At 58.1% G+C, this 16,199-nt stretch overlaps 3 protein-coding genes across 4 annotated transcripts; 1 reads left to right on the plus strand and 2 right to left on the minus strand.

Moving 5' to 3' along the window:
• Positions 1-470: 470 nt before the first annotated feature.
• Positions 471-6,483, minus strand: CTDNEP1 (CTD nuclear envelope phosphatase 1). The gene is made up of 8 exons (XM_021694638.1): positions 5,928-6,483; positions 3,283-3,349; positions 3,076-3,194; positions 2,802-2,873; positions 2,283-2,399; positions 1,946-2,057; positions 1,435-1,519; positions 471-1,134 (listed from the first exon to the last, which is right to left on the minus strand). Exons 1-8 carry the CDS (start codon positions 6,027-6,029, stop codon positions 1,074-1,076), a joined length of 735 nt encoding a protein of 244 aa, XP_021550313.1. The 5' UTR covers positions 6,030-6,483; the 3' UTR covers positions 471-1,073.
• Positions 6,484-7,214: 731 nt separating this feature from the next.
• ELP5 (elongator acetyltransferase complex subunit 5) lies at positions 7,215-12,077 on the plus strand. The gene is made up of 8 exons (XM_021694541.2): positions 7,215-7,279; positions 7,404-7,464; positions 7,559-7,639; positions 8,711-8,931; positions 10,017-10,198; positions 10,688-10,783; positions 10,879-10,979; positions 11,589-12,077. The coding sequence occupies exons 1-8, from the start codon at positions 7,237-7,239 to the stop codon at positions 11,701-11,703; spliced, it is 900 nt and encodes a 299-aa protein (XP_021550216.2). The 5' UTR covers positions 7,215-7,236; the 3' UTR covers positions 11,704-12,077.
• Positions 12,078-12,283: 206 nt separating this feature from the next.
• Positions 12,284-14,446, minus strand: CLDN7 (claudin 7). Of its 2 annotated transcripts, XM_021694619.2 has the most exons (4): positions 14,011-14,446; positions 12,869-13,033; positions 12,696-12,780; positions 12,295-12,598 (listed from the first exon to the last, which is right to left on the minus strand). In XM_021694619.2, exons 1-4 carry the CDS (start codon positions 14,231-14,233, stop codon positions 12,436-12,438), a joined length of 636 nt encoding a protein of 211 aa, XP_021550294.1. In that variant the 5' UTR covers positions 14,234-14,446; the 3' UTR covers positions 12,295-12,435. The 2 variants fall into 2 exon arrangements, with proteins under 2 accessions (XP_044777433.1, XP_021550294.1); XM_044921498.1 differs by lacking the exon at positions 12,696-12,780 and having other exon boundaries at positions 12,284-12,598.
• Between the last annotated feature and the right edge of the window lie 1,753 nt (positions 14,447-16,199).

The raw sequence follows: 16,199 nt of genomic DNA on the forward strand, positions 1-16,199 counted from the left end.
GGGGGCGGAGCCGGCGGGAAGGCGGAGCCGGCGGGGACGCGGGCGCGGAGCCGGCGGGGACGCGGGCGCGGCCCCGGAGGGCTGGGGCGCCCTGCGGCGGCGGCCGCCTGCCCTGTCCACGTCGGTCCCCCGGCGAAGTCCCGCCCCTCCGGTTTGTGGCCCAGCTTTCTCCTCCCTTCGCACCGCTGTGTCCTACTGCCCTGCCGCTCAGGTTCCCTCGGGACACACGGCTGTCCTTTCACTCCCCAGCAGGGCACCCATCCCGTGGCTGAGACCCTTCCCGCCAAAGCACCTGAGGTCGAGGTTCCCTGCTCCTTCCCCCAAAGCCAGCAGCATCTCCCCCGGACCCTCAGCCCGCCTGCCCCTCCTGCCGCGGTCTCTCCCCTCTGCTCAGGGGACAGGGTGGATGTGAACAAAGGCTCCTCCCCTCATTTCCCAACCCAGAGAGAAGGACCTAGGGCAGCTTTGGTTTCCAAAGTTATAATGCATGGTTTAAAAGAGAGGAAGGAAAAAAAAAAAGAGAGAGAGAGAAAGCTGGTTACAGGTCTAAGGGAATCTAGAAAGAAGGGAAAATAGAGGGATAAGTGGGGGGCGGGGAGGGAAGGGACAAGTTTGGGGAAAATCCAGTGGCCCAAAAATCCCATTTTCCCACCCACAGCCCAGCCCTTGGAGTGAAGAATTAGATCAGTTTTGTACAAGAGTTTTTAAAAAATCAAATCACAACAAAGGTCGCTTGGCTTTTCTTTGAGCCTCCCGGATTACCGAACGTCTGTGTGTCATTCTGGCCGGTCCTGTCTCTCCACCAGACAGTTTCGGCTCTCCTAGGCCTCTGCTTATGTCCCAGTCTGGGGTTTCCAGGGAGCACGAACTCGACGTTCGAGTGAGGCTGCTTCAGAGTCCGGCCCACGTGTCCATCCAGACTCCACAGGGAGTGCAGGGCTCCCAGGGCAGAGAGGGACGGGAGGGGCAGACCCTGCCCACACAGTCCTCACCGCTGGACAGGGCAGCAGATGGCACCGCGAGGGCTCACCCCCGTCCCCCCCACCCCGGCTCAGGTGGGGGGAGAGCAGCTGTCACCAGAGCCTGTGTTGGTGAAGGTTTCGGCTCAGCACAGAACGAACGTCAGCGGTGAACCTGGGACGAAAAGAACTTGAATTGGTAGAGTCCTTAGGGTTGATATCCTCACACTAGTCGTAGGTGGCCTCATTGGAGATGTGGGGCAGAAATGATCACCATTTTGACATGAAACAGAGGCCCGGTTTGCCCAAAACCCCACTGGCTAAAAGTGATGAGCTTTACTGTAAGAAGGCCTGGGTTCAAATGCTAAGTTCTTAAGGGAAAAGAGAGAAATAAGTCAAACAGGACACACTTTTATTCCCTCGTGGGATCCCCCACCTCCTTTCCTCAGAAATCTAAGTGTCTAACTTCCCTTACCTGAGCGCATCCAGCATCGGAAGCAGGTTGAGAAGGGCGGTGTCGCTGGGGTCACTGAACCACGATTTGATGGGGATGGCGTTGTCTAGGGCGGGTAAAAATAAATGCGCATGAGAAAAAAGAGAGTTCAACAGACAGGCTGATTTTTCTTTTATTTGGGGATGGGGATCGTTACTTTAAAATATGTTCCTCTCCCCGACCCACCCAAACCCAGCAACCTAAGTAAAACCTTTTGGATTCATCCTCCAAAATAAAATCAACTTTTAGTCACCGTACTTCATGTTAGCGTGAAGCTCCTAGGCAAAGTCATTACCACTGTGCTTCACCTGAAGCAAATTTAGTCGGAGAAATGTGATCTACGAAATGGACGTGGGAGGGAGGAGAATGTCTCACATGGAAGAGAAACACCTTGCATCCTGACCCACAGTAAACCAGGCATCCCAGCTCCAGGCTTTCAGAATCCCTCCTCAGAACTTCCTGGTCCTGCCAGACCCGCCACCTTCTCCCATACCTGGGTGGCTCCTGTAAGCCCCTGGGGAGTTATCCAGGATCACGATGCTGGAGAGGTCGCTGTGGACCACAGAGAGGTCCTTGATGTAGCTGCCCAGTTCCAAAGTGCAGTGCTGGAAGGTAGGGCGAGCTGGGCATCAAGAGGAGACTCGTCCCTGTGACCGCAGCCCGGTCCCAACGATGCCTACGGGCAGCCAACTCCCACCACGGGGGTCATGCGATACGCCTCCCCTCACCCCCCAGAGGGTCCCATTCCAGGGCAGCTGCCTCAAACTCAGATCCCTCCCTGGTGGCCTGCCTCCCAAGCTTCCTCTTCGTTCTGCAGGGCAGCCCCTTACCTGTCTGTAGTATCTCCTCTTGAGAATACTCCTGCTATTATCCAGTTTATCTGCCACAGCGGAGCCGTAAATCTCCATGCTTGCTGTGAACACCACCAGGTCGTACCACTGACTCACCTGAAATTGAGCGGGGGAGAGGCAGGTGTTAGAAGAGGTGACCATTCCTCTAGACACACGGTTCTCTTTCGCTAGGACTCCAGCCCAGTCCTTCTGGCCTCTCAACAACAACAAAGGTCTCTGAAGGCCCCCAAACTCAGAGTCTTAGGCACCACACACCCTTAAGATTCAGAGCTGCAAGAACAAACGAGCAGGCAGCCCGTGGAAGAACGGAATTACATCAGCACATGAACCCAAACTACAGAAAGCCATCCATGCTCTGGCTGTCCCACAACCTCCCCTCTCCAAAACCGCCCGTACCCATTTCTTCCTCAGCCCCTACTTCCACCGAGTCGTCTAAATTCCCAGAGCCCTGAAACCATTCCTTCCTCACAGAGCTCCCCTTAACTTCTGCGAACTCACCACTTCTAAGAAGAAATCCACATGGGGCCTCTTATGTACAAAAAACCGGACGGGATGTTTGTCTATTACCACCTGTAGATCAACAGGGAAAGGCTGGGGGCTGTCCTGAGCACCAGAGCACAGGCCGAAAGGACACCCCCGCCCTCCCACTGCCCGCTCCCCTCCTTGAGGCTGCCACAGGTGCCGGAGGATGGGGGACAGGGATGCGACGCTCTGGGATTGGGAAAGGAAGTCCAGGTGGGAGCCGACTAAGACATGACCATCCCCCACACACCTTGAGGATGAAGTCAGGAGGCGTTCCAGGCCGGACAGTGGGCCTCAGGACCCCATCGTGATGGGAGTGGATAAGTGTCTCATCCAGATCCAGCACCAGGATCTTCCTCTTCACCTGACCTGAACCACAACCAATACCAATCAACCTCCAGCCCACATCTTAAACCCTGCCTCACCTTAAAGGAGTCTTCCCAGCCAGCACACTCACCTAGCCGATTCCGGGACACAGGAGATAAGGGAAGAATATCATATCGAACAGTCTGGTACTGAATTATCTAAAAATAGCAAAAGAGGGGATCAGAACCCTTGACAAGGAGATCTTGACAAGAAACACTGTATGCCGAGCATCGTGGAGGTAAATGCAGAATATTTCACTGAACCCTCAAAACCCCAGCAAGAATGATATAAGAATAATACGCTATCATCATCTCTAAACAACGAAGAGCCCAAGATTTAGCCAGGACCACGTAAGACGACACAGCTAGGAGCTTTCTTATTTGGTTGCCTGTCCCCCTAGTTAAAATGAAAACTTGGCGAGAGCATGCATGTCTCTCGATCACGGCTGTACTTCCGAGAACTGTCACAGGCCGCTCAGTCAGTATCCGGGTCGATGTGGTGGTGGCGCCAGGTTGGTTCCTGTGCCGTCCGACCCAAGCACCTGCCCTCTTGACCATGATACTGTCTCGCTGTGCCACGACCAAGAAATGCATGGCCTTCCGCACGTCCACCCCAAGGACCCTTTGTGACAAGTCCCCATCACCTCCCTTTGGGAACTGAGAGCCTCAGATTCCTTTGTGGGCTGAGAGGAGGAGTCAGGAGAGGAGGTCCTTGGGTACCTAAGGGGAAGGGAGGATGAGGGAATCCAGGGGTTGTCAGGTCAGCTAAGTTCCTCTGGCTGGCGGCCACCAGGCCTATTTTAACCAGCCACCTGTCCGCTTCTGTCTCTACCAGCCAAGTCACAAGTGGCAGAGAACCTCAGCCCTCTGACCTGCCTCCTTATTCCGGTACCCAGAGCAGGGCACACACAGCACTGGAAAGCCCCACCCGCCGGGATGACTGATAGGGTGTTGGGAAGGCCAGGGCGAAGTAAGGGCCGTGAGGGAGGTGAGGAAGGGACAAGGACGTCACCACCTCAACCTTCCAGCTTCTCCAGGTCTCCTCTAGAGGCTCCTATTTCTAGCACCCAGATCTCTCCCATGCAAGCCTGGCGATCCCTTCCTCTGCTCTTTTCTTCTCAGCACAGACAGATGCTCTTCAGTCCATCCCTAGGCCCCAGCCTCACCAGAACCAGGCTCTCCCCTTGCAAACCACAGGGCCCCTCTCCCCCTAATGCCAAGGCACCTGCATCTGCCCTTCTTTTCTCCCTGGGCAGGGATGAGGGCCGCGACAGCTCGGGTGTCCTGCCCTGCTATCTCGGGTTGCACATGCTGGGCATGTAGGGAATGCTCCCAGCATCTGCCAGAAAGGGGGTGGGGTGGGGGGTTGGGGGAGAAACCAGACTGGAAGGGAAGACAAAAGGCTGTGGGGTGAGCGCTGCCCAGAGGAGAGCAATTTTGCAAGTAACTAGCATCTGGTCTGGAGCACTACTCCCTGCACCCAGAACAGAAATTTGGCGGGGGATGGGGTGTGCTCGGAGCAAGGCCAGGCAGAGGGGACAGGAGTTAACATGTAAAGAAAACCCCAGGAGCCAGCCCCACACACATCTCAGCATCTCTGACCCCAAATTCTTCTTGGCTGCTAAGGTGTTTGAGGGAACTAGCCCTGCCTACAACTATGACCCCCCAGAAACAATTCTCACCCTAAATCAGGAAGTGGTAGAGGAGACACCGAATTCGAGGCCAGGCCCACTCCCCCCAGTCAGTATGTCAACACCACCACCACCACCACCACCACCCAGGGCCCTCTGGAAATTTTCTGGCCGAAGCAGGCCCTGGCTGCTTTTACTCTTCCAAGTTTTATTGAGGGACGTCAAAGAGGACAGACCAGAGAACTTCTGCACCTCAGCGCACTGAATTCTCCCCAGACTCCTTTCAGAGGACTCTCCCCAGTGGTGAGAACACAAGAGCACATTCATTAAATGATGTCAGCCTACGGAGCTTTGACCTTGGAGAAAAGCTCTGGGGAGGGAACCCGGAGATACTTGGGCACTTCACTGCCCAGTGTCCCTCACCGTGCTGGGGTTTCCTGGAGAGTCAAGCGTGCCCCCCAGTTCAAGTCCACAACGACAAGCGCCCATCTTCCCACAGAGACACCCTTCCCTCAAGCCCAACGTGAAAGCATCTTTCTTAGTCCCAGGGTCTCAATAAATCCAGACACCCACACTCTGAAATAAGTTTCCAGGGCGTTTGTGGAGGAGTCCCCTTAATGCAAACCGCAGGGGTTTCTTCTTCACACCCAAGGCTTTTCCCAAGTTCCCATCCTTGTTTGTCACATACGCTCTCCCACCCACCCCTACCCTTGACACACAAGCCCGGCTCTTTCTTGTTACGAGACCCAATACCCACGGAGGGTCTTCCACAAGCTCACGTCGGCAGGGCTGGTGCTATCAAACAGGTGTTCCCTCCTCTAGGTTTAACAACAACTCCCGCTTTCTTAAACGGCGCCCCACCCACCACCCCAGCCCCCAAGAGTTGCCAAATCCTGTCCCCGCTAGCCCCCCCATCTCGGTTCTACTGCAAGGGTCTCCCCCCTCCCCATTCCACCCCATGCCCAGCTAAGGGTGCCCCAATTCTCCAACGGGAAAAGCCGCCGCCAGGACTCTGTTCCGAAGCCCAAGCAGAGGCCCGACACTTCCCAAAAGCCCGTGAGCACCGCTGACCTGGGTTCCCACCACCAGCGCCCACTCCGGCTCACCGTGCGGATCTGCCTCCGCAAAAGGTAAATGAAGAAGCTCCAGAGCTTGGCGGCGAAGGCCACGAACGTGCGCAGGCCCAGCAGACACTGCGTCCGCATCATCCCGATGACCCCGGCACCGCCGGCCCCGGGGCCCCCGCGGCCCAGCTCCGCCAGCCCCCCGGGGGCAGCCCCCCGCCGCCGGGAGGGGGAACGGGGGCCCCGAGTGGCAGGAAAGGCTGCAGAGAGGGACGCGGAGCGGGCGGCTCAGAAAGCCACCCCCGGCGAGGGGAAAGCCCAGCGGAACCGGGAGCTGGGGGACAGGCGTGGGCAGCCCGCGGGGGCCCACATGGGCGGGGAGTGGCACCGACGGCTTCGCGGAGGTTGAGGGCCGAGACGGGTCGGGCTAGGACGGGGTCCTCCGAGACCAGGAGGGAAGGGGATGGAGAATTGGGGGAGGGGGCCGTGGGGGAGGGGGCCAGGGAGAAGGGAGGGAGGGAAAAGGGAGGGGGGAGGGGAAGGGGGAAGCGGAGGGTGGCCCGCTGCGCAGGCGCGCTAGGGGGCTGCCCGAGGGAAAGGGCGGGCGGGGGCCGCGGCGCGCGAAGGGCCGCGGCGGCGGCGGCGGCGAACGGGCCGGCTGAGCGAGGGAGCGGGGAAGGAGGGGGAGGGGGAGCCGAAGGGCGCGGACGGCTGGACCGGAGCGGCCTCCCCCTCCCCGAAGCCGGAGGTGCCTTAGCCGCTGGGGAGCGGGGCTGCAGCCTCTGCAGCTGGATTTCCCACTCTGGCAGGCGCCATTTTACCGCCCTAAGAGCTCCCTCCTCTCTTCCCCCCTTCCCCTCTGACACTGTTTCCGGTGGTGACGTGTATTCGCTTCACCGGGACTAAAGTTCCCCCTCCTCGGTCTATGGGGGCGGGTAAGGAAAGCCGAGTGAGCGCCCAACAAGGCCGCAGTATCGCGCAAGCCCGGAAGGTGGCGGCGGGGCGGGGCCTGCGGGCGGGGCGGAGTGACGCCACTCGCCGCCGGGGTTCGGGCCGTCGGACGGGCTCGTGCTGCCTCCTCCCCCTCCCACTGATAACTGCCCCAACGGCTCTTCCGGCCCTAGTCGTGGAAAAAATGTCCGGTTTCTGTGCTCCAGGGCTCGGAAGGGGCCCCCTCCGCGTGAGCCCCTCCCTGGGATATTGAACATAATCACCTCTCATTCCGGACTAGACAGGGTCTCAGTGGTGGGAGGATTCGTGGGTGCCCCGCCCCTTTCACTCGGAGGGGGCGGGGCAGCGGGCCGTGACGCCATCAGCGGGCGCCGGAGGAGGGACCGTACGCGAATTAGAGATGGAGTCGGTGTTGGCTCTGGGCGGCCTGGTGCTGCTGCGGGGTGAGGGCCAGAGGCACGGGGGAGGAAGAGCCATGTGTGCCACGCTAGGGGTGGCCTCCAGGGGTTCGCGAGGACGGAAACCTCCGCGTTCTCACGCTGTTTCTCCGTCCCTCACTCTCCCCAGACTCCGTGGAGTGGGAGGGGCGCAGTCTCTTGAAGGCGCTTATCAAGAAAGCTGCACTGTGGTGAGTACCCCCAGCTTCTCCCCGAGGCCCCCGGGGCGGAGGAGGGGGGGGAAGCCCGGGCCCGACTCTGTGACACGCTCCATCTCTGCCTTAGTGGGGAGCAGGTCCACATCCTGGGCTGCGAAGTGAGCGAGGACGAGTTCCGTGAAGGTTTTGACTCCAGTATCAACAGCCGGTAAGTTGGGAGAGAGTGCATTGGATGTGGGGTCTCTAAGGAAATTGGCCTGCGGCAGCAAGCGCACAACCTGGTGTGTGGTAGCCGCTACTCGGATATTCAGTGAACGGATGTGGGTCTTTCCGGAGGCGAAAACTCGTAAGAGATGAGCAGTGGTGAGTATCTGGAGAATCCCAAGCACGGACCGTAGAAGTTGAGAGAGAGAGCATGATAAAAGGCCGATGGTGTAGTTAGCAGCAGCAGCAGCAGCAGCATCAGATATTTCCCGAGTGGTGCCTAATGCGTGTCATTCCCTGGAAGGATGGAGAAGAGGACATGACATGTGGTTCCTGCTGGTAGAACAGCTTAGAGAAGATCAAGAATCCGAGAATCAAGTCACGTGGCACTAACTGCTGTTAAAATAGTACAGGCAAGGGAGTCTGGCATGGGTTAGAAGTCCTGGGATAGGATTCAGTTGTTCCCGATACCTCCTTTTCTATCTTTTGTTTCTCTCTTTTTTTTTTAAGATTTTATTTATTTATTTGAGAGAGAAAATGAGAGAGAGAGAGCACATGAGAGGGGGGAGGGTCAGAGGGAGAAGCAGGCTCCCTGCGGAGCAGGGAGCCCGATGTGGGACTCGATCCCAGGACTCCAAGATCATGACCTGAGCCGAAGGCAATCGCTTAACCAACTGAGCCACCCAGGCGCCCTGTTTTGTTTCTCTTATAAATGCCATCTTAACATACCCTATCGCAAGCTCTGATACAGAGTTAGGGCTGAGCAGATAGATGTGTAGTTGTTTTAAAGATCAAGCAGTTGGTATTCCTATGCTACAATTGAAGAAACTGAGTTTTAGATTAAGTAATTTACCAGTTAGGTGACCTTGGGTAAGTAGTAAAGCCAAGCTTGGAGCTCAGGGCTTTCTGACACCAAAGTCTGTGTTTTCAATCACTATATTCCATCTCTCAGTATTACCTTTCACTAATGTTTAGCATATTAAATCAGAAGAATAGAGCCCCAGAGATCACAGGGTGAAGTTCAAGATTGAGGAGAGGGGGCACTGTTAAGTTGTCTCCCGTTTTCTGTTTGCAGGCTGATTTACCATGACCTCTTCAGAGATCCTCTCAGCTGGTCACAGACTGGGGAAGCCCTTCCAGGGGGACCCCTGGGAGCCTTGCAAGCCATGTGCAGGAGGACAGATCCTGGTCCTTTCACCATCGCTCTCGATTCACTGAGCTGGCTGCTGCTGCACCTTCCCTGTACTGCCCTCTGCCAGGCGCTCTGTGCCTTGAGCCATCAACACTCCCGCCCTGGTGACACTTCCCTTTGTTCTTCTCATACGCTTTCCCCTGCCAAGGAACAAGCCCCTTTCCAGCCTAAGAAAAAACATACTAGAGATCTCCAGTTGTGCCTTATTCCATATCTTTAACGTTTATTCTCGTTCTTGACTTTTCCATGATGTCATCTATCAGTCACTTTATTGTTTCTTTTCCAAGTTCCTTCTTATTCGTTGGTTTCATTCGTGCACTCAACGGATAAGAATTGCGCAATGTGTCAGGCACAATTCTAGATGATGGGAAGGTAAAGACTAATTCTAGTCAGATTTTTGTTCAAAGTCCTGTAAAGGACACAGATAAATAAGCAATTACAAGGTAGTCTGATAACAGTAGTAGTAATAAAGGAACAGGCACAGAGCGCCTTAAGCGGAGTTTGCTAGGCACATTTGGGCAGACCAGGGGCCCTGGGACTAGCCCTGAAGTATGCTGTGCGTGCCACAGTGGACTCTGGAATCAGACACCCAGCTTTGTGTTCAGGTGTTTGATCTCTCAGTATTTCAGTTTACTCTATACAAGCAGGAAGGGGGGAGTGGGGTGAATGGATAACGGTAGGATGAACCATTTGGAATCTTGTTTTGGTAGGTCACATACACATACGTGTCAAGTAACAGCAATTTCATGTGGTTCGGCCTAAAAATGCTGGCCTTCGTAAGGACTGAAATGTGAAAGGATTTGGTGCAGTGCCTAACGCCTTGTCAGTACGCCCAGAAAGGGAGAGGGAAAGTTGAGGGAACCAAAGGCATTGAGTGGGATCACAGTGTAAAGGTCCCAAACCTGCAAGGAGTTCAGCGTGTAAGAGACGAAGCTGGAAACTAGGCAGAGAGCAGATGAGGAAGGGGTTGATTCCATCCGTTGGGCAGTGAGGAAGGAGCTCCTGAGGACTGAAGTCCAAGTGGACCGTGTTCAGATTCACAGTAACGAGGTGAGGGCCGAAGCAGGCTCCAGAGCTGTCAGGACCAGCAGAGCCGTGATGGAATGTGGCCTCACCCCAAGTGCTCCTCCTCTGCTCTTCGAGCCCAGGCCTCCATCCTGAGTGTGCCCCACCCTCCTTGTCCCTCCAGGTGGCAGCTGCCTGGCCGAGCCTGTGCGAGTGCTAGGCCTGCTGCATGAAGAGCTCCATGGCCCAGGCCCCCTGGGAGCCCTGAGCAGCCTGGCCCAGACCGAAGTGACCCTGAGCGGGGCAATGGGCCAAGCTTCGGCCCACATCCTCTCTCGGAGGCCCCGACAGCGCCCAGCCCTTCAGGTCAGGAGAACCCCCAGGGAAGCGTGGGAGGTCGAGCGCAAGTAAGAAGGGGAGTAAGAGAGCTGATGTGAGGGCACGCTTCCCCGTGTGTCGTCATTTCCCTCACTGAATCTTCCCGGCTACCCCGTGAGGTGGATGGTTTCGTTATCCCCATTGAGCGGCTTGGGGAAGGTTACCCAGGGTTCCAGAGAGTGAGTGGTAGAGCCAGGATTTGAACTCAAGATTGCCTGACTCGGATCCCGTGAGTAAGTGGGAGGAGGTGTCATCTTCCAAGAAATGGCAAAGGACAAAAGCCTGGGAGCGGTTCCTGGGGGAGAAGGAACGGGTCCTGATGGAGACGTTTGAGGAAGAGCTGAGGAAGGAGGAGCAGGAGCTGCAGGCGGCCCATTCCGTAGTTGCCCCGGGGGCCAGGGCGGTTCGGTCCGAGTTCTCCCTGGTTTGCTCCGTAAGATGGAAAACACCTTTCTGTTCTTACTTTCTTCTCCGCAGACTCAGTGGTTCTCCATCCTGCCCGACTTCAGCCTGGATCTCCAGGGGGGACCCCTGCTAGAGTCCCAGCCCCACCCAGATCCTCACACCGCCCCGGTATCTAAGGGTGCCGGCGCCAGAACAAGGGAATGGAGGGTGGGGTCGGGGATTCCAGCCATGAGGCAAAGGGGCAGCATCCTTTGTACCTTCAGGTGGACCCCACAGCTCATGTGACCTTTAACCTTCACCTGTCCAAGAAAGAGAGAGAAGCCAAAGACAGCCTGACACTGCCCTTCCAGTTCAGCTCTGAAAAGTAAGGTTGGGGGTGAGGTGCCTGGGTTCTTGAGTAGAGAACGTCTGGGCCTGGGATGGGAGTGATAGCAGGTTATTGGTTAACCTCCCAGACTTTATAGGGGCTGAAGTCCGCCTCCAAAGACAAGTCTGGGGAGTGGTTCTCTATCCACTCATTCTCCCAACAAGGCAAAAGGTTCTTTATGTCTCTTTTCTCTCCAGTAGAGCCTTGGGTCACAGAGCAATCTGGGTCCGGGCTGAGCCAGCCCATACCCTGGGGAAGTGGCCCTACCAATCTCTAGGCAACAGTGCTGGGAGGCCAGGAAGCTAGATGGGTGTGGCGGGCAGGTTAACAACGGCTTCAGTATATGCCTGTTGTTCTCTGCCCAGTGTGTGGGTGGGTGAAGCAAGACTGTGGCAGGATCCTTGCCCTCAAGCTGCTAAGAACGTGAGGTGTCATTAGGAGAGCAGTTCTAAGCGTTTCTATTCCAGTACCAAGTGGTGCTTCCATACCAACTAAACAGGGAGGTCAGAGAAAGAGACTCGGACCAAGAAGAAAGAGAGTATGCAGCAGACGTGATTCCTCCCCTCCCCGCCCCCCAGCACCAACTCTCCCCTTCTCCCTTCTCAGACAGCAGGCTCTACTGCGTCCTGGGCCTGGCCAGGCCACCAGCCACATCTTCTATGAGCCAGATGCATATGATGACCTGGACCAAGACGACCCAGATGATGACCTGGATGTTTGACTGGCCTGGAATTGGAAGGGAGGAGAAAGACCTTGGACCCATAACCATCCTCCTATTGTTTGCATTGGCCTTGCCCTGTCCCTGCGCCCACCTTTGTTCTCGGGTCTGCAGAGGCCCTGCCCCGAGACCTGTGAGTCAGAGTAGCTTCCCATCTGGACAGAATGTGGGAAAGGGGCATTAGGGGAAGGTGCCTAATAAAGTCTTTATTTTTCTACAGAAAGGAACTGGGGTAGCTAAGCAAGAGTTGGCAGCAGAAGGGACTGAAGAATGGGAAGAGGTAGGGAAACCAGGCACTTGAGTCTGTTAGAGTCAGTGGTCAGAGTTGGGGCCTGAATGACAAGGAATGGTGGCACAGGGAGAGCCTTGCACACCATTGGTGCTCAATACATGCTCTGTTTCAGGCCGAAGCAGGTGCATTTAAAGGTTCCAGGTTCCCTGCAAGGATTTGGGTTGGAAGAAAGCAGAGGCCCTGAAGGGGAAAAAAAGAAGCCTACTTTCCAAAACATACTTTTTTATTACTGTACAAAAAGCACACCCAATCCCCCTCTTTTGTCTCCCTCACCCCTCCTCCCCTCCCCCCACCCCCACCCCGGGGGAACTGTACATGGTACACCTGGCTGGGGTGAGGAGGCTTCTGCCCCACAGCCCGCCCACCGGCTGAGATCTGCCCCAGGTCATTTCGGGTACCTGACCACACCAGAGGCTGCCAGGCTGGGGCAAGGGGGTCCCAGCTCACACGTACTCCTTGGCAGAGTTGGGCTTAGGGTAGGAGCGGGGTGCACGGTACCCGGTTTTGCCCTCACTCCCAGGACAGGAGCAAGAGAGCAGGGCACCTCCCAGGATGACCAGAGCAGACCCTGCCCAGCCAACGAAGATGGCAGGACCAAACTCGTACCTATGGGGAGAGAGGGTTGGGGTCAGAAACCGTGCCGTTCCTGACACCAGGAATCCAGACCTGGCGTCCCCTTAGGAGGCAGGGCTCCCATACTTACTTAAGATTCATGGGGACCAATGCGCTATAAAAGTCTGTGACAATCTGGTGGCCGTACCAGGAACAAGCTACCAAGGCAGCAAGACCTGGAGACAGGATGGTTAAGATGTATTAGGAGACCCCCAAACCAGCACCTTGCACACCTTCACTCCCAGATGCAGGGGGAGAGCTCACCTGACACGATGAAAATGAAGCCTCCGGTCATGGCTATCCGGGCCTTCTTCACTTTGTCGTCGCCCCCACAGTTTGTGCACTTCATGCCCGTGGTGGCCACGAACATGGCCAGGAAGCCCAGCACCAGGGATACCACCATCAGGGCTCGGGTGGCCTGCAGGGCCGCTGCGGGAAAGGGGGCAGGACGCCCTCGTTGCTGGACGTGCGGACGGCTCCGGCCTTCGAGTCGCCGTCGGCCGCTGGCCTGGGGCCCCTTGGGCGCCCAAGTCCCGGCCGCAGCGGGTGGATCCCGCCCCTCCCGGCTCCGCGGCCTTCCCGCCCCGCCCTCTCTCGGCCCTGGGACCCGCCCGGGGCGCAAGGGTTTCGATGAAACTGCCCCGGGAGGAGGGTAAGGGGGCCGCGGCGGGGAGCGGAGGAGGCGGCCGCAGTCCCCGCGCTGGGCCGCACGGCCCGGCCCACGGCCCAGCGCTGACCCCGCTATCGTGGCCACCGGGTTTGTGGCTTCGGCTAATCAGCCGATAAGATTACAGGCCGCAGGGGCGCCTGGGTGGCTCAGTTGGCTAAGCGACTGCCTTCCGCTCAGGTCATGATCCTGGAGTCTGTGGGTCGAGTCCCGCATCGGGCTCCCTGCTCGGCGGGGAGCCTGCTTCTCCCTCTGACCCTCCCCCCTCTCATGTGCTGTCTCTCATTTTCTCTCTCAAATAAATAAATAAATAAAATCTTCAAGAAAAGAAAAAAAAGATTACAGGCCGCAGGTGGTGGCCCACGTCTGACGGAGCGCATGGCTCCTCGGCGGACCCCGCGCCCTCGGTCCCGCGCCGCCTTTTGTCCGGGAGAAAGGGCGGGAGACGGAGGCCGCCACCTGCGCGCGCTGGCGGGGGGAGGAGAGCGCTGGGGGGGGGTTGGGCCGCCGGGCGCGGCGGTGGGGGGGAAGGGAGCCCAGCCGGCTGGGGCGCGGGCCGACGTGCAGCCGCTGGAACCCGGGCCCTCGGCCCTCCCCGTGCCCCTGCCCGGCCGCTTCGGCTTCCTCCGCCCCGCCTGCTCCCCGGCAACCCCGGGCGTCGGGCGGTGGGGCCCGGCGCCCTGCCCCGCTCCCCGCCCTCAGCCCGGGCGCGTCCGCCCCGTCGACCCCGCGGCCTTACCCGACAGCGCGAGCACCGAGTCGTACGACTTGCAGCTCATCAGGCCCGTGCTCTGCATGATGCAGTCCATCCAGAGCCCCTTGTACATGGCCTGGGCCGTGATGATGTTGTCGCCCGCGTACGAGCTCGTCTGCCACTGCGGGATGGCGGTGCACGCCACCAGGGCCACCCAGCCCAGCAGGGCCATGGCGAAGCCCAGCAGCTGCAGGCCCGAATTGGCCATGTCTGCCCTCGGAAAAGACTGGGGACGCCGGGCGGGCGACCCTGCGGTAAAGTAAAGCTTGGGGAGGTCAGCGCCTCAAAAAAACAACTTGCAGTGGAGTCTTAAAGTCACCCAAAGAGAAGTTTTTGGGTCAGGTGATTCCAAATGTTTTTGTCACCCGAAGAAAACACAAATCGATCCGTCCGGCGGGTCGAGGGTCTTCACAGCTCAAGGAACAGGCTCCGCCCGAGGACTGGTGGTCGAAGAAGCGATCGGCGAAGACAAGGCGGTCCCCTCCGGCGCTCCCGGCGACCCTAGCCAAACAAAAGGCGGAGGGGCAGTATACGCTCGCGGTCCTGGGGGCTGGGGGTCCCCAGAGTACCCTGGGCTGTCGGCGGGAGGCTGCCGAGCGAGAGACGTTGCTCAGCCGTGAGCGGGCAGATGCGGGCAGACAGGTGCGGCGCACCTGAGTATTTGTAGGGCGTCAGGGGCGCGCCCCCGCGGGCCCCGGGAGCGCGGGGCGGGCCGGACCCGAGGGGCGGCCGAGAGTGACCTGACGTCACCGAAGGGACACTCACCTGAGCCGGAAGTCCTGGCCCAGGTGAAGAGGAAGAAACCTGAGCGTCAGGGTCACACCCCTTCTCCTGCCCGGCTGGGACTGCAGGTGGGGAGGAGGTGGAGGCTTCTCCGGAGTTCCAAGCTCAGAGTCGGCCCCTCTAGACTGGACTTCCCTCAGGCACAGGGTGCCCCCTCACCTCTCCCCAGCAGGTGCGCCTGGGATACTGCGGAACCAGGGCTCGGGGGACGCCCCGGGCCCCTTGTCTCCGCCTCCCCACCCCCCCCCCCCCCGGGACTCTCGGGTTCTACTCCCCGCGCGCTTTGTCCCCCCCCCCACTCGCCCCCCCCCCCCCTGCCCGTGTTCCCCGCCCCCCCCCCCGCAGTTGACTATCCTAACCGTCCCCAGCTTCAGGAACCCTAGCTCCGATCCCTCAGAACTCCCGCACTTAGCAGCCTCCTTGGAGTCTCCATTCCCAGAACCACGGCCCTGCGGCCGCTGTCGCTTCCCACTCCCATACTGCCCTCCAACTGAGAGCCGGCTTCCAGGCATCGTGCCCCAACACCCCCACCTTCTTGGCTCTCCATTCCAGTCCCTCTCCCTGCCATAACCTAATGCCTGGGCCCTTGGTGCCCCACCTCCCCGCCATCACTATCCCCCCGCCCTGCCTCAAGCCTCCTTCCTAGCAAAGGGACGAAAACACTGAGGCCAGAAGTCAGCAGAGGGTGGGGAGCAGGGTAAGGCCTCGGTCAGATTCTTGGCCACACCCGTCATTCCCCTCCCCTGGAATCTTTCCAGACCTGTCCTCCACTTTCTCACTACCCCGTCCCTCCAGCCTTGCACACATTTCCCTTTCCTTCCTGAACCTGGACCTGACTCTGTGTGCTGTCCTCCCTAACGTCCCCTCCTGGGTGGCCTTGGGTTCAGCCCTCAGACTCCCACGTGGCCCTTGGGCTTCTGCTCTCACTCTGCCCAGACTGTTGCCGGGGACTCCCCGCGCACATCTCTTCCAAGCGTCTCCATTCACTCATCCCTCCCTCACCTTGTGTCTTCTCCCCTTCCTGCCTTTTCCACATCCCATTGCACTCCCCTCCCTCTGAGTCTACCTTCCAGCCCCTTCTCTGCCCCGGGAGCCCAGCGGCATCACATCCGTGTCCCCTCGCCCACAGTCCTTCCGACCCAACTCTCCTACACTCTCCGACTCACACCTTCCCATCTTCCTCTCCATTTCTCTCTCCTTTCCCCCCCAACTCTCTCCCATTTCTCATTTTTCTTCCCCCTCTCAACCGTTTCTCTGTAAGCCTCTCCTTTTATGCAGCAAAAATATTAAAGGGCCCTGGTACTAAGCTAATTACCCTGCTCTTTTAATGAGACTTTAAAGGATTATCTGTTATTTGTTTTTATTTTTCTATTTTTTTTATTAATGGTGAG

Source organism: Neomonachus schauinslandi, chromosome 15 (genome assembly GCF_002201575.2).
Source record: "Neomonachus schauinslandi chromosome 15, ASM220157v2, whole genome shotgun sequence".
NCBI classification, from domain to species: domain Eukaryota; kingdom Metazoa; phylum Chordata; class Mammalia; order Carnivora; family Phocidae; genus Neomonachus; species Neomonachus schauinslandi.

What these genes read in the sequence shown, in the direction of transcription:
- CTDNEP1 (XM_021694638.1), bottom strand. Translation starts at nt 6,029, where the DNA reads ATGATGCGGACGCAGTGTCTGCTGGGCCTGCGCACGTTCGTGGCCTTC. An exon ending in TGGATTTCTTCTTAGAAGTG is followed by an intron (nt 2,400 to 2,801) that starts GTGAGTTCGCAG and finishes GCTCAATTTCAG; the next exon opens with GTGAGTCAGTGGTACGACCT. An exon ending in CCGATGCTGGATGCGCTCAG is followed by an intron (nt 1,135 to 1,434) that starts GTAAGGGAAGTT and finishes TTTTCGTCCCAG; the next exon opens with GTTCACCGCTGACGTTCGTT.
- ELP5 (XM_021694541.2), top strand. Translation starts at nt 7,237, where the DNA reads ATGGAGTCGGTGTTGGCTCTGGGCGGCCTGGTGCTGCTGCGGG. An exon ending in CGGCCTGGTGCTGCTGCGGG is followed by an intron (nt 7,280 to 7,403) that starts GTGAGGGCCAGA and finishes CACTCTCCCCAG; the next exon opens with ACTCCGTGGAGTGGGAGGGG. An exon ending in GACTCCAGTATCAACAGCCG is followed by an intron (nt 7,640 to 8,710) that starts GTAAGTTGGGAG and finishes TTCTGTTTGCAG; the next exon opens with GCTGATTTACCATGACCTCT.
- CLDN7 (XM_021694619.2), bottom strand. Translation starts at nt 14,233, where the DNA reads ATGGCCAATTCGGGCCTGCAGCTGCTGGGCTTCGCCATGGCCCTGCTG. An exon ending in CTCGGTGCTCGCGCTGTCGG is followed by an intron (nt 13,034 to 14,010) that starts GTAAGGCCGCGG and finishes CCTTTCCCGCAG; the next exon opens with CGGCCCTGCAGGCCACCCGA. An exon ending in TTGGTCCCCATGAATCTTAA is followed by an intron (nt 12,599 to 12,695) that starts GTAAGTATGGGA and finishes CTCTCCCCATAG; the next exon opens with GTACGAGTTTGGTCCTGCCA.